The sequence below is a fragment of the Panicum virgatum genome, chromosome 7N (assembly GCF_016808335.1).
Source record: "Panicum virgatum strain AP13 chromosome 7N, P.virgatum_v5, whole genome shotgun sequence".
Lineage (NCBI taxonomy): Eukaryota > Viridiplantae > Streptophyta > Magnoliopsida > Poales > Poaceae > Panicum > Panicum virgatum.
This window is the reverse complement of record NC_053151.1, coordinates 48,720,615-48,740,550: the sequence shown is the minus strand read 5'-3', so window position 1 is coordinate 48,740,550 and position 19,936 is coordinate 48,720,615. Positions and strand designations below refer to the sequence as shown.

The 19,936-nt window shown below is 44.6% G+C and overlaps 3 protein-coding genes across 4 annotated transcripts; 2 read left to right on the top strand and 1 right to left on the bottom strand.

Moving 5' to 3' along the window:
- The first annotated feature begins 9,093 nt into the window (after positions 1-9,093).
- On the top strand, positions 9,094-10,499 carry LOC120680687 (WUSCHEL-related homeobox 1-like). Its single transcript, XM_039962199.1, has 3 exons — positions 9,094-9,457; positions 9,569-9,696; positions 9,802-10,499. Exons 1-3 carry the CDS (start codon positions 9,094-9,096, stop codon positions 10,270-10,272), a joined length of 963 nt encoding a protein of 320 aa, XP_039818133.1. The 3' UTR covers positions 10,273-10,499.
- Positions 10,500-14,407: 3,908 nt separating this feature from the next.
- Positions 14,408-17,100, bottom strand: LOC120683532 (U11/U12 small nuclear ribonucleoprotein 25 kDa protein-like). Its single transcript, XM_039965611.1, has 4 exons — positions 16,681-17,100; positions 16,436-16,541; positions 15,041-15,140; positions 14,408-14,697 (listed from the first exon to the last, which is right to left on the bottom strand). The coding sequence occupies exons 1-4, from the start codon at positions 16,898-16,900 to the stop codon at positions 14,602-14,604; spliced, it is 522 nt and encodes a 173-aa protein (XP_039821545.1). The 5' UTR covers positions 16,901-17,100; the 3' UTR covers positions 14,408-14,601.
- Positions 17,101-17,176: 76 nt separating this feature from the next.
- On the top strand, positions 17,177-18,975 carry LOC120683533 (PHD finger-like domain-containing protein 5A). Of its 2 annotated transcripts, XM_039965612.1 has the most exons (3): positions 17,177-17,322; positions 17,496-17,571; positions 18,409-18,975. In XM_039965612.1, exon 3 carries the CDS (start codon positions 18,426-18,428, stop codon positions 18,756-18,758), a length of 333 nt encoding a protein of 110 aa, XP_039821546.1. In that variant the 5' UTR covers positions 17,177-17,322; positions 17,496-17,571; positions 18,409-18,425; the 3' UTR covers positions 18,759-18,975. The 2 variants fall into 2 exon arrangements, with proteins under 2 accessions (XP_039821546.1, XP_039821547.1); XM_039965613.1 differs by lacking the exon at positions 17,496-17,571 and having other exon boundaries at positions 17,179-17,322.
- Positions 18,976-19,936: the final 961 nt, after the last annotated feature.

Here is a 19,936-nt window from a genome sequence, read left to right as displayed (position 1 = left end):
CTCCACGGCAAACAATCTCGATGTCCGCGATCCTTCCATCTAGCACCATGGCGTCCCGTGATCTCGCCGCACGACGATCCGGAATCTTCTCGCGATCGACAATTGTCCCCGTCTTCAGCCACGTCCGCCGCAACGAACGTCCGGGATCTTGGTTTTGTGGCTTAACCAAGAAACCGTCCACCAACGTTCTCTCGCTGTGTCGTCAGGTACAGTAGACATACACCGCACGATCTCAAATCCCTCGAACGCAAGTCTTGATCCACCCTTCACCGCTCTCAGTCCATCGGCGTGGCATCATATCTTCATTCTTCACACGTCGCCGCATGTTCAGTCTCCACCTATCACCTGCATCGACACCAACCAAGAGAAACGTCACACGCACACTGTGTTGTTCAATCACTCATCACAAGGTCCTAGCCCCACGGGCATCTCAACAACAATTACCATAAACAAACGAAAAATACTACAGTGTGCTACAGTGTCCGATATAACTTTTTTTACCACTATTTTACGGATCTAAACACAGCAGGAACCTCTCAAAGGTACGTATACGCAGACGCCCGGCCCCGTCTTCTTCCCTCTCGCCATGATTGGCGCTCTGAACAAAACACAAAATCCTACTAGCAGCTCTGCTAGCGCGGCTACCAGGGCTAGGGTTACCATAACTCGATTTGATAGGTGCTTTTCTCTGCCTGTCCCGCTGCTGTTACCATTCAATCGCCACACGCCTTGGGCCGTGTTTAGATATTTTGCAAAAAATATTTACGATAGAATCTTACTAATTTGAAGTACTAAATGAAGTATATTTATAAAAAAATTGCACAGATGGGTTGTAAATCGCGAGAGGAATCTAATGATGCTAATTAATTCATGATTAATTAATAATTAGCGGATAGTTACTGTAGCATCACTGTTGCAAATCATAGATTAAATAGGCTCATTAGATTCGTCTCGCGATTTACAGTCTATCTATGCAAAATTTTTTGTAAATAGACTTTATTTAGTACTCCATGTATATTGCAAAACATTTAATGTGATGTTTTTTTTGTGTTTACAGGATTTATGGGTGAGAACAGGGCCTTGATACTCCGTGCACAAGGGTCCGCCCGGAAAGAATGGGTTGTTGCAGGAGATTTTCCGGCCCTTTGCTGCTCAACTCGTGAAAGACAGGTCCTCTGTGATGTGTGGAAAATGGCATCCATTGCAGGTGTAGTTTTTTAAAAAAAAAAGGTTGTAGGTTACGCTGTGTAATGTTACTGCTGTCTGTTGTAAAGTAGTTTCAGTTTTGTCTCTTGTAGTCGCGGATGCTCGTATTTGTGTTTCTTAATAATTCTATACTATTTATACTATTTGTCCTACATACTTTCCTAAATTTTACGGGGAGAGTATCTTCAAGAGACTACCCAAATAATTAAACTAGCCAAATTTTTAGCTACTTAATACCAAATTAATTTTTCAACAAACTAGTTGTCCAACTCTCCAAACTATCCGGCTCTCCAAATTGGCCGCTAGCCAAACTTGGCTAGGAAGTCCAGCTAGCTAAATTGGCTGGCCAAGTATGGACCCCACACGTAGTTGGAAAGTTAAATGTAGCTGTTGAGGCTTGGAGTGTGGAAAATAGAGAGTTTGTTGGGGTGAGATGCTCAATATGGAGTGTAATCTTCATGGAAAGGCAAATAGAGATTCAAATAAAGAGTCGAAAATGGAGAGTCTATCGGAGATGCATAATTTGTTCCGTAACAAACTAATAATAACACAAAAAATTGCTTCTGAATAATTATCTTGGCCTCCGAGGCATTGAGTTGTTTTGTTGATCTCGAAAATTAGTTTGTTGTTTTGCCTTTTTTTTGCAGGTCGTTGTTTTGATACTAATAAGTTCTTGTATAACAACTTTGGAACATCTTATTTTTTGACGACGAATTTAGGTTTGCATCAGCATGCACTAGTATATAAATAATTTTCTAAGCACTCCATTCTTAAAGATATAACATACTCATTCTGGTCCAATTATTGGTCGTTTTGGCAAATCTAGATGCATTTTTTTTTGCAAATCTAGATGCATAATTTTTGTTATGCACCTAGATAAACATTATGGATACATAGTAATAATTATGCATCTAGATTTGCCAAAACAATCTATAATTTGAAACGGATGAATTGAAGTACATGGCAAATTAATTAGTTTAGTTTTGAACTAATTAGCACGTCCTAAGTCCTAACACCATAATGTTTAAAAGGGAGGGACTAGGTTGTAACCATCAGCATGCGCTACGTTATTGGAAAAAACCAACTATAAAATGCAAGGAAGGCACAGAAGGTAAATGGTGGTTCCATTGCTTTAGAGTTGAAATGTAATTTGGCTCTCAAGCTACAACTTTAATTTCATATATTCTTAAGCTATTTTTATCATAATGCACGTATATATATTTTCTGCGAGTAACAAACTTGTCAAACTAATCCATTACACCATTTATGTCTTGGTAGCTAGAGTTTACACTCGCTACTAGTGTACCAGAATATATAAAATGCCTTGTTCCATTAATTCTCGGAGCTAGTAGTATCTACTAGAAGGAGTTCTTTCTTTCAAGTTGGGTGCTTGGGGTTGCTGGGAAGGCATCATTAGTTTCCCCAACAGAAAACCTGCAGCTCTAAACCCAAGCATCCCAGGAATAGAAACTTCTCTTAATTATGGCTCTCCAGCGCTCTTCGCTTCTTGCTTGTGCTACCTGCTCTCTCTCTCTCTCTCCTCAGCCATCAGATTTTGATGTTGTTTGCTTTTGTCTCTCACTCATGGTAGCGGTGGTGGTACCCTTCAACTTCAGTTAACTGCTCTCCCACCCCAGTGTTGCTGTTGCAGGTAGCAGCATTCCAGCACTCTATGTGTGGTGTGGCCACAGGCCTGTTAGATATATAAACTTGTGTTCTGCTCATTTATCGTTTTATCACGTTACTTGTTTTAGCGTGAGCTCAGCTGGTGGCTTATCCATAGCTGAGCGCGTCCGGCTGGAGACGTGCCCGTTCACGTCGCGGCCATGGCGCGCGGCACGATCTGGCGTGCGGGATGGCGCACGCATTTAGCGGATCATGGCACGCGCATGCAGGAGCTGAAGACCAAGCCCTGTCTTTCTTTCTTTTGTCAGTTGTAATCGCTATAAATAAGAGAATGAAAAACCAGAAAAAGGCTGAAAGTTGTTCGCAGCGCCAAATCACTCTCGCGTTGAGTTCCACCCAGAGTGTTCCGTGTGTTCTTGAGAGCCGTCTGCTCTTGGCCGGATAGATTCCGGCTGACAAGGCCCACAGGGAGATGTTCTCCACTCTGCTCTCGCTATCATCAGTACAAAACAAGAAACACTTGATGGCCGAACTGAAGTTTACACATGCTACTACCTTGCTGCAGGGATCACAAATATGCAGTGAATTTTGCTCTCTCTCTCTCTCTGAGTTAAGGAGCTGCTGCTGCTTGGCAGACCTTAAGGAACAGGCCCTTGATAGGAAGGACCTAAGTTCTTTAGGGAGAGGTAGGGTCAGGGAAGGAAGAGGAAAAGAGAGAGACAAGTTTCTACAGAGCAATCATGCTCCTCTTTTCAGCTCCGATCCTTTGGAGAGGGTGGGGTCAGAGGGAGAGCTAGCTATGGGATCAAACCTGCATCACTGAGAATATCACAAGGCCGCCTGCACTGCATGTGTTCTGTCTCCTCTCTCAAGTACAGTCACCTGCAATGCCTTTGTCTCTCATACAAACTACTATCCGCAATAAAAAAAAAGCTATCTGCCAGACATTATGTGTGCTTTAATTTGTTACAAAATGAAATAACTTTTCACATATTAATTTTACCATTTACTTGAAAGATCATGAGAAATTTGGAATGAATAGTATCTATCTATTGGTATATACTAGTATGTTGGCTTGCTTTCTGACGAGACGTTTCCCATTCTACAGGCGTTCTCCATGCCTTCAGTGATGTGGCGATCTCGTGATCTGCTCAAGGTTCAACCTAGTAGCAAGCGATAATTATCACTGTTTGCTAGGGCACTTCGCGATACTGTAGGAGCACTGTGTGAAATGAATGTTATCACTGTGCAGAGGCGGCTCATATGCTGGCTACTTGGCTAGACCGGAAAAGGGCAAAAGGCTTATTCTGTGCAGTATCGGAGACTCGACGTTATCTCTTACTCCCTCCTTCCCTGTTTATAAGGCATACACGTATATCAAGATTCAAACCTTGTCATTTTTGACCAATAATTTGACTATTAAATTTTTATTTTTATAATGCAAATTTCATATGATTGGATTCATAATCAAATATATTTTACAATGATTATAAGTTTATAATCAAAAGTGATATAATATATGATAAATAAATGGTCAAAGTGTTGTTTAGAAGACCGTGTCATGTTCCACCATGCCTTATAAACGGGGAAGGAGGGAGTAAAAGTTAAAACTCGTCCAAGTTCATTTGGATGCTGGGAAATCTTGTCCCAAACAAAAGAAAGGGTGGATAAAATTTTTCTTTTGAAACATATAGACGATGATTAATTATGAAGAAAAGGGAAGTGACGATGCAAGACATTCCTCTCATCCTTTGGATACTGGAGCACTAAACATTCTCAAAGAGGACTAGAATTATATTTATGAGTGTACAATTGTACATCCACAACCTTAAGCTCTTAACCAACTGAGAGCAAGTATTATAAGAGACTGTAAGCTGACTGAATGCTGAGGTGGAGAGAGGTGAGGAGAGAGAGGCTTGTAAACTTACAGTCGGCTTCGATATAAGAACTAAAAATTTTTATGAGAGGAACAAATGGGCCATATATTAATTACAAAGACTTAACTATTATACGAGTGGGCTAAAAGGTGCCCTAAAAAATCTTTGCAGCCAGGAGCCGGCTATATTATTAGCTTTGCTCTGATTGTTGTTGAGAAATATAATCCATTGCATAAGAATGATCATGCAATAATTAAACGGCTGAAGAACAAATTGCACGAAGCGATCGATCATCCATATGCATAAATTTCCCCACGGTTTGCACAGAAACTCTTGATCGTTTGCCATATAGTTCACCACCGTACGCACGCATTGGTACTGAAAAAAGTGTGCGTTTAGTTCAATGCGCCCGGAATATTATGCTGGATGCAGGCTACTGCGCGCACCTACGACTTCATCAGTCCATGGTGCAATCATGACAGAATATCCTCGTGTTCCAAGGGATACTAGACCCTTGTGTAGATGCATAAATTTTTTGGTGTAAACTACTGTAGTATTTTTGTTGTATTCGATAATTATTATTCGATCATGGATTAACTAGGCTCAAAAGATTCGTCTCGCAAATTATAGACAAACTGTGTAATTAGTTATTTTATTTAACTATATTTAATACTTCATACATGCATCCAAAGATTTGATGTGACGAAGAATCTTGTAAAATTTTGGAATTTTGAAGGCAACTAAACAAGGTGTAGCCAGTAGACTACTCCTAGAGATGAAGAAAAACATGTGAGAAAAGCTCCCTGATCTCATCCGACCTCCAAAAGACATGCATGCATTTTGAAAGTTTAGATAATTGCAGGCCCAAGGAATTGAATTTTGTTCATCAACCAAGATACTAGTAGATTGCTGAAGAAAATCTATTATCTTATTATTTGGCCAACAAACATAGCTTCCACGTTCGCTCTCGAAATCTAGAAATTCTCACGTTAATCGGAGAAAAAAATTAAAATTACCCATCACAGCCATTACAAAAAATTAGCCTAAAATACCCATATACATATTTATAAATTACCATCTAGTACCATTAAAATATATTTTTATTTATAAATATAAATATATCTATCGTTTTGCATATCAAGCTACATATCGTGTATACCTATAGGATATTAGCTACACAAACAATTGACATGTTTTACCACGCGTACGTATATCTTATTATATTATCAAAATTCCAAATGCACCTTATGATTATATTATTATTTCACGTTCACTCTCAAGACTTAGAAATTCCCACATTAATCGGAGGAAAAAAAGAAAAATTAAAATTACTCACCACTGCCATTACAAAAAAATTAGCCTAAAATGCCCATATACATGTTTATAAATTACCCGCCAGTGCTATTAAAATATATTTCTATTTATAAATATAAATATCCCATCATTTTGTATATCAAGCTACATATCGTGCACACCTATAGGATACTAGCTACACAAATAATTAACATGTTTTACCACACTTATATCTTATTATATTACCAAAATTCCAAATGCACCTTCACGATTATATTATTGTTAATTAAAATAAATAAGATAATTCTAGACTTTGCAGTATATTAGATTACCACCTGGCCTGCAGTGATCATGATGAGAGGTTGGGCAAAGTTGGGCCAGCAATGAGGATCACAGAGTTGGAGGCTAATAGCAAGGGTAAGCGCCGCGCCGGAAGCTTCTTCATCCTCCGTGGAGTTTGCAGAGTGTCCATCACCTACTGCGTACTAGTGAAGTCTGAACGTGCATGTCCGTAGGCCCAATGCAAGTACAAGGTCACTGCACGTCCAACCTAACCCTTTTCTGCGTACTGGTGAAGTCTGAACGTGCATGTCCGTAGGCCCAATGCAAGTACAAGGTCACTGCACGTCCAACCTAACCCTTTTTCGCAATTCTCTTACATCCCTGTCCTTATCTAGGGAGGGTCCTTAACATTACTCCAAATGTTTGTTGCTGACATTGCTACAAAACACTATCTCACCTCACAATTAACACCTCAAGCTCAAAAAAAATTTAACAGCACAAACAGATCAGGAACCAGGACAATATCGATCATGCAATGATTGATATAGTAAACTCATTAGGCTTGAACATGAATATAGGTTGCTGAAATTCTGAATGGAATCTCGTACTCTGCACTATGGAGATTTGTTGGCTTTCAAAAGCAAGAAACTTGGATTGATTGTTTCGCAATAGAAACTAGATCATGGAGGCATGACACTATGCAACGGATAACAAAAGTAAACATAATAGCAACAAACGATCAAGAGGATCATATACTCTTACTACTATCCACCAAGGGGAGGGAGAGCTGAGGGCGCCCGGAGCCTCTCGTAGCGACACATAGCGGAGAAAGGACATCCGACACGAGCCATGGATTGGCGGTTTAGTCCTTTCCCCGCGCCGCTCTCGCTGCGAGTGGACCGCGCAGGTCTGCCACACCGCCTCCCCTGGCCCGTCGCTGCCACAGCGCCTCGCCTGCGCCTGGGTCCCGCCGCCCAGTCTCCACGGGAGGCCGCCCGTTCCCACCCTGCCCCGGCCACCTGCGCAGGAGGCCTCAACCGGAGCGGCGGCATGGCCATGGCGGGCCGGAGCGGGGACGTCGCGAGCTCCTCCCTCCTCCGGCGCGCCTCCTCCTCCAGCGCGGCAGGCGGAGCTCGGCCGTGGCTTCCGTGAGCGGAGCTCGGCCGCGCCTAGCTTCGCCCCCGCACACCTCTCCTCTTTGCGGCTCAAGGCGTCATCCCCATGGGCGAGGAGACTGTCGACCACGGCGGCGGCGGCGGCGGCGCCGCCACCTCCCGCCACGGCCGCGTGGCGGGGCGGAGACGAACGCGCGGAGCTGGCCGCGGCGAACGTGCGGCGGGCCGGCGGGTGGAGGCGCGGCAGACGCGGGGCAGGCCTACGGGGCGGAGGCGCCCCTGGTCTCCTCGGACTCGCGGGGCGGAGCTCTTCGTCCTCAATCCTAGCTGGCGCGGCGTAGCGCGCGGTCCGCCTAGTAGTAGGGAAGCTAGCAAAAGAACAACTGAGTCAGTTGAACTGAGCAGTTGGCAGCATTACTGCAAGATCTGGCAGATAAAAAATATGTTACTACTACCACTAGCGAATGGTAGTAGCTAAGATCGAGGAGATAGGCAGTTGTGATAGGATTAGGACTATGCGCTTGCTATGCGGCCACATCACTGACAAAGAAAGATCTAAGCAAAAGGAGGCACCACTGCACTAGATGCAGAGAAACATTATTGATTACTAAATCAAGTAGCATGTGATGAGAAAAATTTAAGTTTATGAATAATAGTTAGATAAAACTGTAAGATATTTTTAGAATATTAATACTAGCCGCGCAAATACGTGACTCACTGATCTTCTTTGAAACGAAAAGCTGAAGCAAGCAAGAGGTAATATCCAGTTCTTTGCGTAGTCTATTTCAGTGCTGCAAAAGCAAAACACAAGAATTTCAAATAATGGTGTGGTGCCTGAGAGTTTCCATTTTTTAGATTAAGGAAAGGAAGATTAGGATGAATGTCCTTGAGAATTTCCATGGCAGAAGGGAGAGAAAAAAAATCCATCCGGTCAATCTGAGGATATACTGTTCAGAGGAAGCAGACAATTCAACAAGACCCTGCCACATCACTCACACATGGTTGCCCCAAACCCAGCTCGATCCATGTATGAACACGTCTCGGCTTGTTCCTTTTCTATCACAGGCAGGAGAGAGAGAGAGAGAGAGAGAGAGAGAGAGAGAGAGAGAGAGAGCAATGGAACAGCAAGAACAATGATGCACTAGCTAGTATGCAGCAGCAGAGCTATGGCATTGCATGGGTAGCCTTTGCACCAGCAGCTGCTGCAAGAGAGGCCTCTGTCTACCCATGCTAGGCTGAGGAAGAAGCAGTTGCCACAAGAGGAGTCTGGCCTTCTACGCGCTCTGCATCTCCCCACATGCTCCTCCCTCCCCTCTCTGTCTGTCTCCCCTCTCTCTTCCAACTGAACTGAAGCGGCCGGGTGAGCTCAAGCGAAGACCCCTCCCCCTCGTGTGTCATCTTCACTTGTCCCTCTCCAAAAGATATCGAATCCCCACGATCCTCCCAGGCTCCCAGCCCCAGCCTATATCATCGCCATGCACCTAGCAACCACACTAGCACTGCATGCTAGCTCCTAGCTAGACCCCGCTTAGCTCTCTGGTCTCTGCTCCTCCTCCTTATAAACCCTCTTCTCATGCCTCCACTCCTTCAAGGCCAAGGCAAACCCTTTCCTCCTCCTTGCCATAGAGATCACCACAGCAACCGAGGCAAGCACAAGACCAGTGCAGCAGCAGGTGGGGGAGGAGATCGAGGGCATGGCGGCCAATGTGGGCGGCAGGAGCGTTGGCGGTGGTGCTGGAGCGGGAGGCACCGGCGGTGCCGTGGCGCCGTGCCGCGCCAGCGGCTCGCGGTGGACGCCGACGCCGGAGCAGATCAGGATACTCAAGGAGCTCTACTACGGCTGCGGCATCCGGTCGCCCAACTCGGAGCAGATCCAGCGCATCACCGCCATGCTGCGCCAGCACGGCAAGATCGAGGGCAAGAACGTCTTCTACTGGTTCCAGAACCACAAGGCCCGCGAGCGGCAGAAGCGGCGCCTCACCAACCTCGACGTCAACGTCCCCGCCGCCGCGGCCGACGCCAGCCACCTCGGCGCCCTCTCGCTCTCGTCGCCTTCAGGTATGTCTGCGCTTGATCGTTCGTTCTTAACCTTCAATTTGGTGTGCTCGATCGAAACGTGTGATGGTCGCGCGCGTTCTTGGTTGCATGTCGGCATCAAATCATCATCAGGCGCGGCGCCTCCCTCCTCCCCCTTGGGCTTGTACCCCGGCAATGGCGGCGGCTCCGCGTTGCAGCTGGACACGAGCTCCGATTGGCGCAGCACCACCGCCATGGCCATCGAGACATGCGTCCTGCAGGTAAGTAATTGCACTTGTACACGCTTTCGACACTTAGATCGGCACGTTTTCTCCCAATCCGTGTCGTCGCTGCATTGTTAATTCTTGGGTCTGGTGCGCGCGCAGGACTACATGGGCGTGATGAGGAGCACGGGCGGCCACCACGGCAGCAGCGCCGGCGCCGCGGTCTCGCCGTGGGCATGCCTCTCGTCGTCGGACTCGTGGGCGGCGGCGGCACCGACGACGACGCGGGCGCCCGAGACGCTCCCTCTCTTCCCGACCGGCGACAGCAGCCACCCTCCGCGGCCGCGGCACGGAGCCCCAGCACCAGCAGGCGACGCCATCCGCGGAGGCGGCAGCAGCGGCTACCTGCCCACCCTGCCGTTCTGGGGTGCCGCTGCCACGGCTGCCACTGCCACCACTACCACTTCCGTTACGATCCAGCAGCAACACCACCAGCTGCAGCAGCTGCAGGAGCAGTACAGCTTTTACACCACCACCAACCAGCCGCCCAGCCAGGATGTATCAGCGGCTACTGCATCCCTGGAGCTCAGCCTCAGCTCCTGGTGCTCCCCTTACACTGCAGGGACCATGTGAGAGCTTCAGCTGCCATTGCTGCTCTCTGGGAGCAATGTGCCTTCTGCCTGTGGCGGTGAGAGTTTTATGTCTCTGAATTATGGTGAAAGTAGAAGCCATGCTAGTACTCTGTCCTTGTCCTAAGGTAGTAGCTAGCTGTCTGAATATTTTAATATATAGAAGCATGTCTGAAGGAAAAAAGGAATGCAACTGCATCTGCATGCACCATGCAGTGCTCCAGTACAACAGTGTGGTGTGGTGCAGTGAGTTGTAGTGGACTGGTGGTGGTTGCAATGTGTTTGGGGACACTTGTGTCAAGCTTGTCCCTTCCTTTTGTGACTTCCAGAAAAAGGAATGAGGTCCTGCCTGTCTCTGCTTTCCTTGTTTCTTGCTCAGTCCTCACCTGTTGTCTGTTGAGGCTAGAGACTCTCTCAGTCTCTCAGCCTTGTTTGTGTCTTGTAGTTCCAGGAGTGATGTCTCTCTAGTCTCTTTATCAGTTCAGTTTTTCAGGGATGAAGCCTGGGACCACTTTTGTTGAACTTGTTGGCTAGTGTTGCATAAAAAAAAAAGTTGTGTCCTAGTTCCAGTGAAGACATTTGCTCATGGTATATTTTGAATGCTCTTAGTTATATGTAGGTTCATATGTTTGATTTGGTTTCTTTGTTTTTGTCTCTCAAAGCTTGTGTTTGTACCCAGGTAAGTATTGCAGGATGTCATACCCAGTGATTATGTGTTTCACTGACTTTTTTAGTGGTGTTTCACTGACGTCTCTAGGACAAATATGGGACAAACAATCTCCTAGCCTAGACAATTAAAGACCCTGTTTGGATACTCTAACTAAGTTAGAAGTTAGAGTTAGTATCCAACTCATGACTAACCATAAACTAACTCTAACCAAAGAGATATTTGGATGGAAGGGTGAGTGGACAATAAAGACACTTTTTCCAATCATTTGGAAGGGGAGAGAGGGGGAGGGAAGGTGGGGCACATCCCAATCTAACCCCAATAATCACCTCTTGGAGGGGATAGTTTTTTGGGTGGGTTAGATGCATCTAACCCTACTGTTTGGATACTTTAGCTCTAACCCTGGTATCCAAACAGGGCCAAAGTGGAAATTACTAGAGCACTTTCCAACAACTAGTGGAAGTGCATGTGCGGCGCGCCCGTGATATAAAAAGGATTGCATACAAAACCATGTAATAATAAATGTTTATTATATATTATAGAAATTCCAAATAACATGTAATCTATTGAGAAGATAAGGCATCCAGAGCAACGGGAAAACAACAACTGAAATAATATGTTAAATAATATAAAAATCACAGGTCCACGAAAAAAAGCTTCTACCTCTATAATATATATGTATAATTTAAAAACATATAAAAACTAAACTGAACAATTGAGTTGACGCACGCAGCGCCTCTCACCATCAAGGATTCTCGCGTGAGAGCGGCAATGAAGGAACGGCACAACTTTCGATGCTTCGGCACTAAAAAAACCGGATGCGTATGATTGAGCTAGCATCGATCGGGCTCGCATATATATATATATATATATATATATATATATATATATATATATATATATATATATATATATATATATATATATATATATATATATATAAAACCCATTATAAAGTTTATAATTGATAATAAAATAAGTTTCCATGTGTTTCGGACAATATAATCATGCCACAACGTATCTGTTATGTTAGTGGCTACGACCGTTTGTGTGTTTGTCTGTACTTTAGTATTTTTTTTATCCTTAGTCCTTTATGTTTTTGTGTTGGCCAAGTCATATTTGGCCGCAACAAGTTTGTATTTGTAACTGTTTTCTTCTAAATGAAAAACGTGCTCAGACACAATCGCAAAAAAAATTGTATCATCCATCAATAAGTGAGCAAAATAAGGTACAAGATCTAATTCTGCGGCCATTTATACATGGTAGGAAAATAAGTGTTGTCTATATTTGGAAGTAAACAATTAGCATACCTAATTATTTACTTCCAAATATAGACGCTCACTGATTCCTCACGCGGAAACAATAAGTGTTGTCTATGAATGACGCGAAAACGCTCGCTGCCCCCAACGTGATAGCAGCAAATGATATGTTAAAAGTGAACGGATTAAAACTGAACCATCAAAGTAAAAAAAAATATATCAGCAAAGGCAATATCAGGTCAGAGATGGCCTCTAAAAATAATACCAACAATAATCTCAAAATAAAATGTAGTACCAATCCATATACTACTTCAGCTATTGATGACTACTGGAAGGAGAGTTTATAATCGGTAGTCTTCTTTGAGATGCCACATTCCGAAGTATAATTTTATATTAGTATTATTTGTTTGAAGGTGCTCATATAAACAATTCAATTGAGCCGATAGTTAAATCAGAAGAAACATGAAAATGAAAGGAGAAGAAATGCAATTATGAGTACATGACTATAATTCGGAGAGGCCACCACAGGATTTTGCCCTTCTAATTCTCTTTCACCGTCTTCCTTTCAAAAAAATTCTCTAGCTCCGTCGAATACAATGGAGGCCATGTAGGGATGTACCCTGGCTAACAGGTGACCGTCAGGAAGGCTAGCTGAGGATTGCAGTTGAGATGTGAAGCATGCTGCATCGATGAAAAGAGATATCAAATTACTGAACTCCATTACGGTGGTAACAGGCAAGAAAGCAAAACATAAACATGAAGGCACATGTTGAAAAAAAGATATAGAGGAAGACTTTATATAGATGGACCTTTGTAGATATTTCATGCAATAAAAAATATAATAAATTCCTGTGAAAAGACCAAAGTAAAACAAAATCCATCTGCATATGCAGACCCACATCTGCATTGCCTGTGTTCTCTAAATCATACCGAGGATAGCAGCTGGAGGTTACCTATGTTTGACGATGCCAAATGTGATGTACATTAGCAATGAATCCCTTCACATGTAAATACGACGCAATGACGCTTGTGTGGACAGGACGGGAGATGGAGAAGTCGAGTGGAAGCTGGAACACCAGGCCCGGAGGTGATGGACTATATTGGTGGTGGTGGTGAGGCAGGAAACGATGGGCCGATGGCTGCAGCGTGGACCAAGAAGAGGAGACCGAGAAGGAGAGTGTGGTTCACCGTACGCCGCCCCGTGCAAAGGTACAACGATCCAATGCATGCACGGAGAAGGATGGCTCCGACTGCACCAAATGCATGCGCTGCTCCTGGCCGTAGTCGTCGTGCCCCTGCTGGATCAATCTTGCGTTGTGAGTTGTGACAGCGAGAACGCGCAGGCAACATCGTGCAACCTCCCACATGCTTGCCACCATGCACTGGCCGCCGCCATCGCCGCGCGCCGAGCGGTCGTCGTCATCACAGGAAATGCAGAGATAAGAATGGAGGTTGAAACGAAACGAATGGAGTGGCAACAAAGGATCAGTGTTTACCAAGGGTGAACGGAGGTCCTGCGAGGGCGACGGGGACGCCTGTAGAAAACCTAGCGGCGGATGAAAAAAAAACACCAGCCCTGTCCATATATATACACAAGTACACAAGGGAAGTAGTAATCAATCAACAACATGATTTTGGGAGAATCATTTTCCTTCTATCGTTTTTGGGTCAAGAGGGGTTTTGTTCACACCCCCAATTCTGATAGGTGGATCCTCAACAAGGGGTACGGTGGGTCTAATCTGGATGAGAATTGTTTCAATTCTCTCGCTCTTTATAGTATATATAGATAGACTTACACGACCAGAACAGCTCTTAAACAAGAATACGTGCATGACGTGCGTCGCAAACATACCTAGAACCTTTTCAAACACAATCAGTTCTGAAGTGACCGCACTTCCAGTTCAGAATGTCATACTTTAGCTAGATCGGCATAAAGGCTGTAATATTACTTGCTTTAGGTTTATCAGCTCCGAAACACAACTACACAAGTACATGTGCACGTCTTGCATCCCAAACGTTCCATCAAATATGTTTCCTGTGTAATAATTTCAGGTATCTGCCTCTTGCGCGTGGAGCCACAAAGAGAATGCGATGCGTCCATCGCCTACAGAATCGGAGGATTCTTGTGATCTCAAGAAGGACGCGGTGTTTGATTTGTGTGTAGTTGTAGGGCTGTTTGTACACGTGTGGTGTGTGTGGAGTAGGCGTGCGTGTGTATGAACAAATACTACAACTGTACCCAGATGAGAGGCACTAAAAAAAAATGCTTCCTGTTTACTGACACAATTAGAACTTTTCCAACACTATCCGTTCTGAAGTGACCACACTACATTCTATGAGAAAACGATGATGCTCATCATGCCTTGGCACCAGCTTGCTTCTCCAGCTTTAAATTCACGAGGTGTGATCACAGTTTCTTGCTAAGACCATGGAAGAACCGGTGTTTTCTTCTTCTAGAGTGTTTCTGGTGCACTCTGGACATGATATGTGGTGAGAAGCAGACCTACACATAGGGCAGATATGGTCAATTTTTCTTTTGGAAGGACAAAAAGATTATATAATTACCAAAGGTATACTGAAAATGTTGCAAGTGGGACGCTAAATGACCACAATGGCCCAGACAAACTCATAGAGCTAAGGATAAAACATTACAGAAACAGATGCCCACCAAAAAAGGGGAACAAAAAACAGGAGATCATGTCAAATTCAAAACAGCAATAGTTCTCAGTTGATGCATGGTTACTACCTGAGAGAAGCTATCTTATTTAGTATTCCAGAAATGAATATGGATAGTTCCCATAAAATATCACCAGAAAAAACTTGTATTTCTTAAACAAAAGAGCTACCTTAGAGTTAGTACGGACGCCATGGGAAGAAAGTGCAGAACTGTCATCTATCAGCTTCTCATTATGATGTGTCAAGCAGTAGTTATCCCATACATGCTTCCTGGATCAAACAGACCACAATATCATTATGCTACATTAACAGCTGCTGCTATCATTGTCACGAACGCTGAGCATAATTATTATCAAAAGCATAGAATAAAACTCAACATCTATGTATTCCTTTTAACAGAACATATACATGGGCTAAGTCACGAAAGCACAAAGTATGGGATCATTACTCCTCCCTGAATTTGTACATAAACAAAATACTTGTCCCATCCAGAAATATATACAAAAAAAAAAATCAACCTGCGGGAGGTAAAACAGCACCCAGGCATTTTGCTAAGAAGAAGACCTCCTTGTCACGCAGGTCGAGAAACCCCCCGATCAGAAACTATAGTTTCCATAAAAGCAATGCAATCCTCATAGCCCAACAACCAGGGACCACACTTTCCGTTAATTTAGCAGCAGTAAATACTAATTTCAGGACCTCCTTCAAGTGATAACTGCTGCCCAAATTGTTAGGTAAAAATGTTATCAGATACAAAGGTTCATGGAAACCATGAAAAATTGGAAAACCATGAAAAATTGGAAATGGGTCATATTTTGCAACTTTGGAAGGCCCCTGAAAATTCTTGAAGGAAGGCTTCAGGAGTCTTGGAACTAAGGATTTCACGTGTTTATCTAGTAGAAAATACTGGCTTGTGTGCTTCTGAATAATTAAGAGCCAAAACTTTGGTCAGCAACTTCTTTATGCACACAGCAGACTTAGCTCAAAGGAACAAGACAATCTTGGGCTTACTAGCTATATGTAAATGCATTCAACTATTCAAGCCCATACAGGTGTTCTCCATTTCCATACTGCACGCGCTCCTGCAAGAGTATTTCCCTTCTAAAGAGTGTTTTCCTAAGTTCAAACTGAAAAAAGCCGTATACAGCCTTTTTGCAGTCACATGTACAAAAAGAGTATGTACTTACAGAACGGGTAATATACAAAAGAAGACCATGCCTCCCCTGTTAAATTAAGAAAAAGAACTAACCAGGTGAACCTCAGTGCAAATCAAACTGAAAATCAAAATAAACTTCAGGTTTTGTCTCTTAATGTAGTATATACACTATGAAGCATAGTCCTCCCTCCAGCCAGAATCACTTGACATTTCTGACAGCCAGATATAGCCAAAATGTCAAGTAATTCCAGTTGGAGTAGTACCTAATTGCTCAAATGTCCATTGTATGAGGTACTGCACATAGTAAAGATCCATTGGTAGCATTTCAAGAACAATCAGAAATTAGGAGCAATGCACATCATAAACCACATAGAAGCACGCAATGGTCCACAGGAAAGATTTTCCTTACCATGAGATATGACGATGCCCCATCTTCTGTTGTTCTATCTCATTGATCTTCTTCCTGATAGCCAGCTTCAAATCCTTGACCGTGGCAGCATTCGACACCGCAACATCTTTCACACAGGGGGTAAATTAAGCAGATAAGTACTCGAGTTCAACTAAAAAGGCAGGATATAAAGACTACAGGATCTGCTGAATGATGAGAGAAGGTGCAGAATGTGAGGTCTGAAGCCTGAAGGGGATCAGGTGTACCGAAGGAGGTGTTGTCCAATTTGACAACGGTCACCCTCATGGCGCTGCCGAGTTCGAGGTTTATCAGCGTGTCGACGTCGGCGAGGGCGGGCTTCCTGGGGACGTCCGCGAGTATGGGGTCATCGAGGAGCGCGGCGCGCATGGATTGCAGCCTCGCCTGCTTGGCCTCGCTGCTCTGGTAGGCGGCCACCTCCTCGGGCTTCCCAGAGCCCGAATCCATAGCCCCAGCAGCCGCAGGGAACGATTTCCTCGGGCGCTACAGCGGAGCTCCGCGGCTGGATTCGCCCCCACTACGGCCGCGACGGCGAGCTCGGCCGGAGCTAGAAGGGGCAAAACGGCGGCGTATGCTGAGATCCGTGAGGCCGACATGTGGGTCCCGTGCCAGGTCCAAAAACGCGCGGTAGCGCTCAGCCGTCCGATTGGAAAGAGGAGCGGTTTGAACGGAGATCCCTGTGGTGGCATCTATAAGCTTCTCGCAGCATCGGCCGCCGCCGCGGACGGCCCAAATATATCTCGCCGCGGCCCAAAAGCCCTAGCCGCCGTCCGCCGCCTTCTTCGTCGCCGTCTTCTCGGAACTTCGGCGCGTTGCGTTCGAGGAACGAAGAGCGCCATCGCACAGGGCACATCCCCTACCCCTAGGAGGTACGTGAGCTATGGACTAGAATGGAGGTGGCTTGAGTGGGCACTTCGTGGATTAGCCGACGACTGGAGCAGGGCCGCCTGACCTTGCCTCCGGCGGCTGAGGGATTTGGGGCTTACGCTATTCCACTCCCCGTAGTTGAACTCGTTCCTCTCTCGGCTGTTCTGCTCTGCAGTTGGCTCCAACTTGGTGGTGTGGCCTCTTGCCGGTGAGCCTTGGCAGATGGGGAGCGATGGAAGGGGGGAAACGTGGTATACTGATATGTGGAGTTCCTTTAGCTTCTGATTGTGATGCTTGACGATGGTGGGGTTTAATCATTAGCATCAATGTTTGATGTTGCACAACAACGGTGGCAAGCATAAAGGATATATTCATTGGAGTGTTGTTTTATTGTTTGGGTGTTTTGATGTGATTCCAGCAACAGCTGATTGCTTAACTAGGTTATCAGGTCAATTTGAAATGCTAAGCCTGTAGCCTGCAGGCGGCCTCCAACTTTGGAATTACCGTAGGAATGAACTGTAGTATTCAAACTGTATCTTGCAGTGGCACTCAGTAGTTCTGTGCAGTGAGATTGTGCTGTGTCAGGGAGTACACACACCTATTGACCTATATGCCATGTCCAATGTTATTTTTACGGTATCGCAAGAACATCAGACACAGTGAGATTGCATAATAATTTTCAGTGGGATTTGGATTTGGACTTGCTATATTTATATCAATTTGCCCTATAAGTTACCTGTATTCAGTAGTCTTCATCTTTTGTAAGTCGGTTATTTAAATTGACAAACATTGTGGTTGCTTGATGTAGTTCTAAAACAGCTTTAGTGTTAGTTGTCTTAGTGATGATTATTTGAGCTGTTGTTTTCTTCTCTTGAGGTTGCCACACTAAAGTTGGCTGAAGTTTGCTCCTCTAGGATATGCTGCATCAAAGCTCCTAGTGTCATGGACAGCTATATGAATAATTGATTGAATTGATGAATTGCTATTATTTCACCGAGAGTTTACTCCTGTGCATGTTCGACCTGCTGCTGACAAACTATGGCATTGCATGTTTCTCACCTGTATTCTGTTCTACTATGGTTTTGCAGATTAGCATCCGACAGCAATGGCGAAGCATCATCCTGATCTCATCATGTGCCGGAAGCAGCCCGGCATTGCGATCGGTCGCCTGTGTGAGAAATGTGATGGCAAGTGCGTCATCTGCGACTCATACGTGCGCCCATGCACGCTTGTTCGGGTCTGCGATGAGTGCAACTACGGCTCATTTCAGGGAAGGTGTGTGATCTGCGGAGGAGTCGGCATCTCAGACGCCTACTACTGCAAGGAGTGTACCCAGCAGGAGAAGGACAGGGATGGTTGTCCCAAGATTGTCAATCTTGGTAGCGCCAAGACTGATCTCTTCTACGAGCGGAAGAAATATGGGTTTAAGAAGAGATGATTGAGAGGAGGGAGTTGCTGGGTTCTATTGGCCCCATGTGTTCTGTCGCACTGATACTGAGAGTAGGCTGCTGAGGCAGCAGCGTTGTATCCATATTATTATTTGATATTGATGTTAGTATACACCCCTGATATGCTTTGTAATAACTAGTTCAACTGTATGGTTAAGACTACAAAGACTGCTTAATGCATAGTATGCAACTTGTGCTTGATGGTTACATCCATGGATAGACTTGAAAATTGAAATTCTCGCATGACCGTTTGGGGTGCTCTAACGACCTGTTTATGTGCATCGTCTGAAGAGGAATACTCCTACTATATTGGTTATTGGTATATGAATTGTAGCTGAGTGTGCATGATTTGCTTTCCTGAAAATCAGCTGGAAACACGATAGCTTTTGTATGCGGGGCCAGAATTTGTCCAAGAAAAGTCTATCACGTCACTGGAACTCTGGAAGGAATGTTTGTTTTGCCCTTTTTTTATTTCTTCCTCATGCAATTTGAAGCAATGTGGGTATTGTCGCACGGCATGTCACTCTGGAAGAAATGTCTACTTTGCCCTTTTTTATTTCTTCCTCGTGCAATTTGAAGCGATGTGGATATTGTCGCATTGCGTGATAATCGCACGGCATGTCATGCCATTGTCACTGCCACTCAAGAGGTAATCCTTGAGCCATCAGATGTGCTTGGGGTTAGTTCAACTGCACGGTAGTTGCCTGGTCATTGTGATGATGGTCTGTGCGTTTGAGTGCCTGTCAATGTGTCATCCTGCGCACATCTACGTGAGTCAGATTGAACAGATAGCAGCGATACAAATACAAAAATCCAAGCGGAAAATCACCAAACACTCCGTTCAGCAGCCAGCTCCAGCCCAACAGTATTTTCCTCTCACACCACTCTAGCCATCAGCTCCAGCCAATCAATAATATTTTTCTCTCACATCACTCCAGTCACCAGCTCCATCCCAGCGAACGGAATGAAAATCTGTTAAGAGAAGTAAAGAAGAGTTGGCATCCGATACGTCTCCTCGAAGGAGACGCTAATCTAGTCTAGCAGCTTAAAAAATTACACGGAAACCATGATCAGAAAAGAAGCAAGCCCTGATCTATTTTCTCTGTGAGAAAAGCCGCCGAAACCGCTGAAATTTTGTTAACCCAACTCAATAATAAAAATTAAATAA

Bases quoted from the DNA above. Each gene is read 5' to 3' on its own strand.
- LOC120683532 (XM_039965611.1), bottom strand. From the start codon at position 16,900: ATGGATTCGGGCTCTGGGAAGCCCGAGGAGGTGGCCGCCTACCAGAGC. The intron at 16,542-16,680 runs GTACACCTGATC...CCTGTGTGAAAG, and splicing joins ATTGGACAACACCTCCTTCG to ATGTTGCGGTGTCGAATGCT. The intron at 14,698-15,040 runs GTAGCTCTTTTG...CCCTATGTGTAG, and splicing joins GCGTCCGTACTAACTCTAAG to GTCTGCTTCTCACCACATAT.
- LOC120683533 (XM_039965612.1), top strand. From the start codon at position 18,426: ATGGCGAAGCATCATCCTGATCTCATCATGTGCCGGAAGCAGCCCGGC.
- LOC120680687 (XM_039962199.1), top strand. From the start codon at position 9,094: ATGGCGGCCAATGTGGGCGGCAGGAGCGTTGGCGGTGGTGCTGGAGCG. The intron at 9,458-9,568 runs GTATGTCTGCGC...AATCATCATCAG, and splicing joins CTCGCTCTCGTCGCCTTCAG to GCGCGGCGCCTCCCTCCTCC. The intron at 9,697-9,801 runs GTAAGTAATTGC...GTGCGCGCGCAG, and splicing joins TCGAGACATGCGTCCTGCAG to GACTACATGGGCGTGATGAG.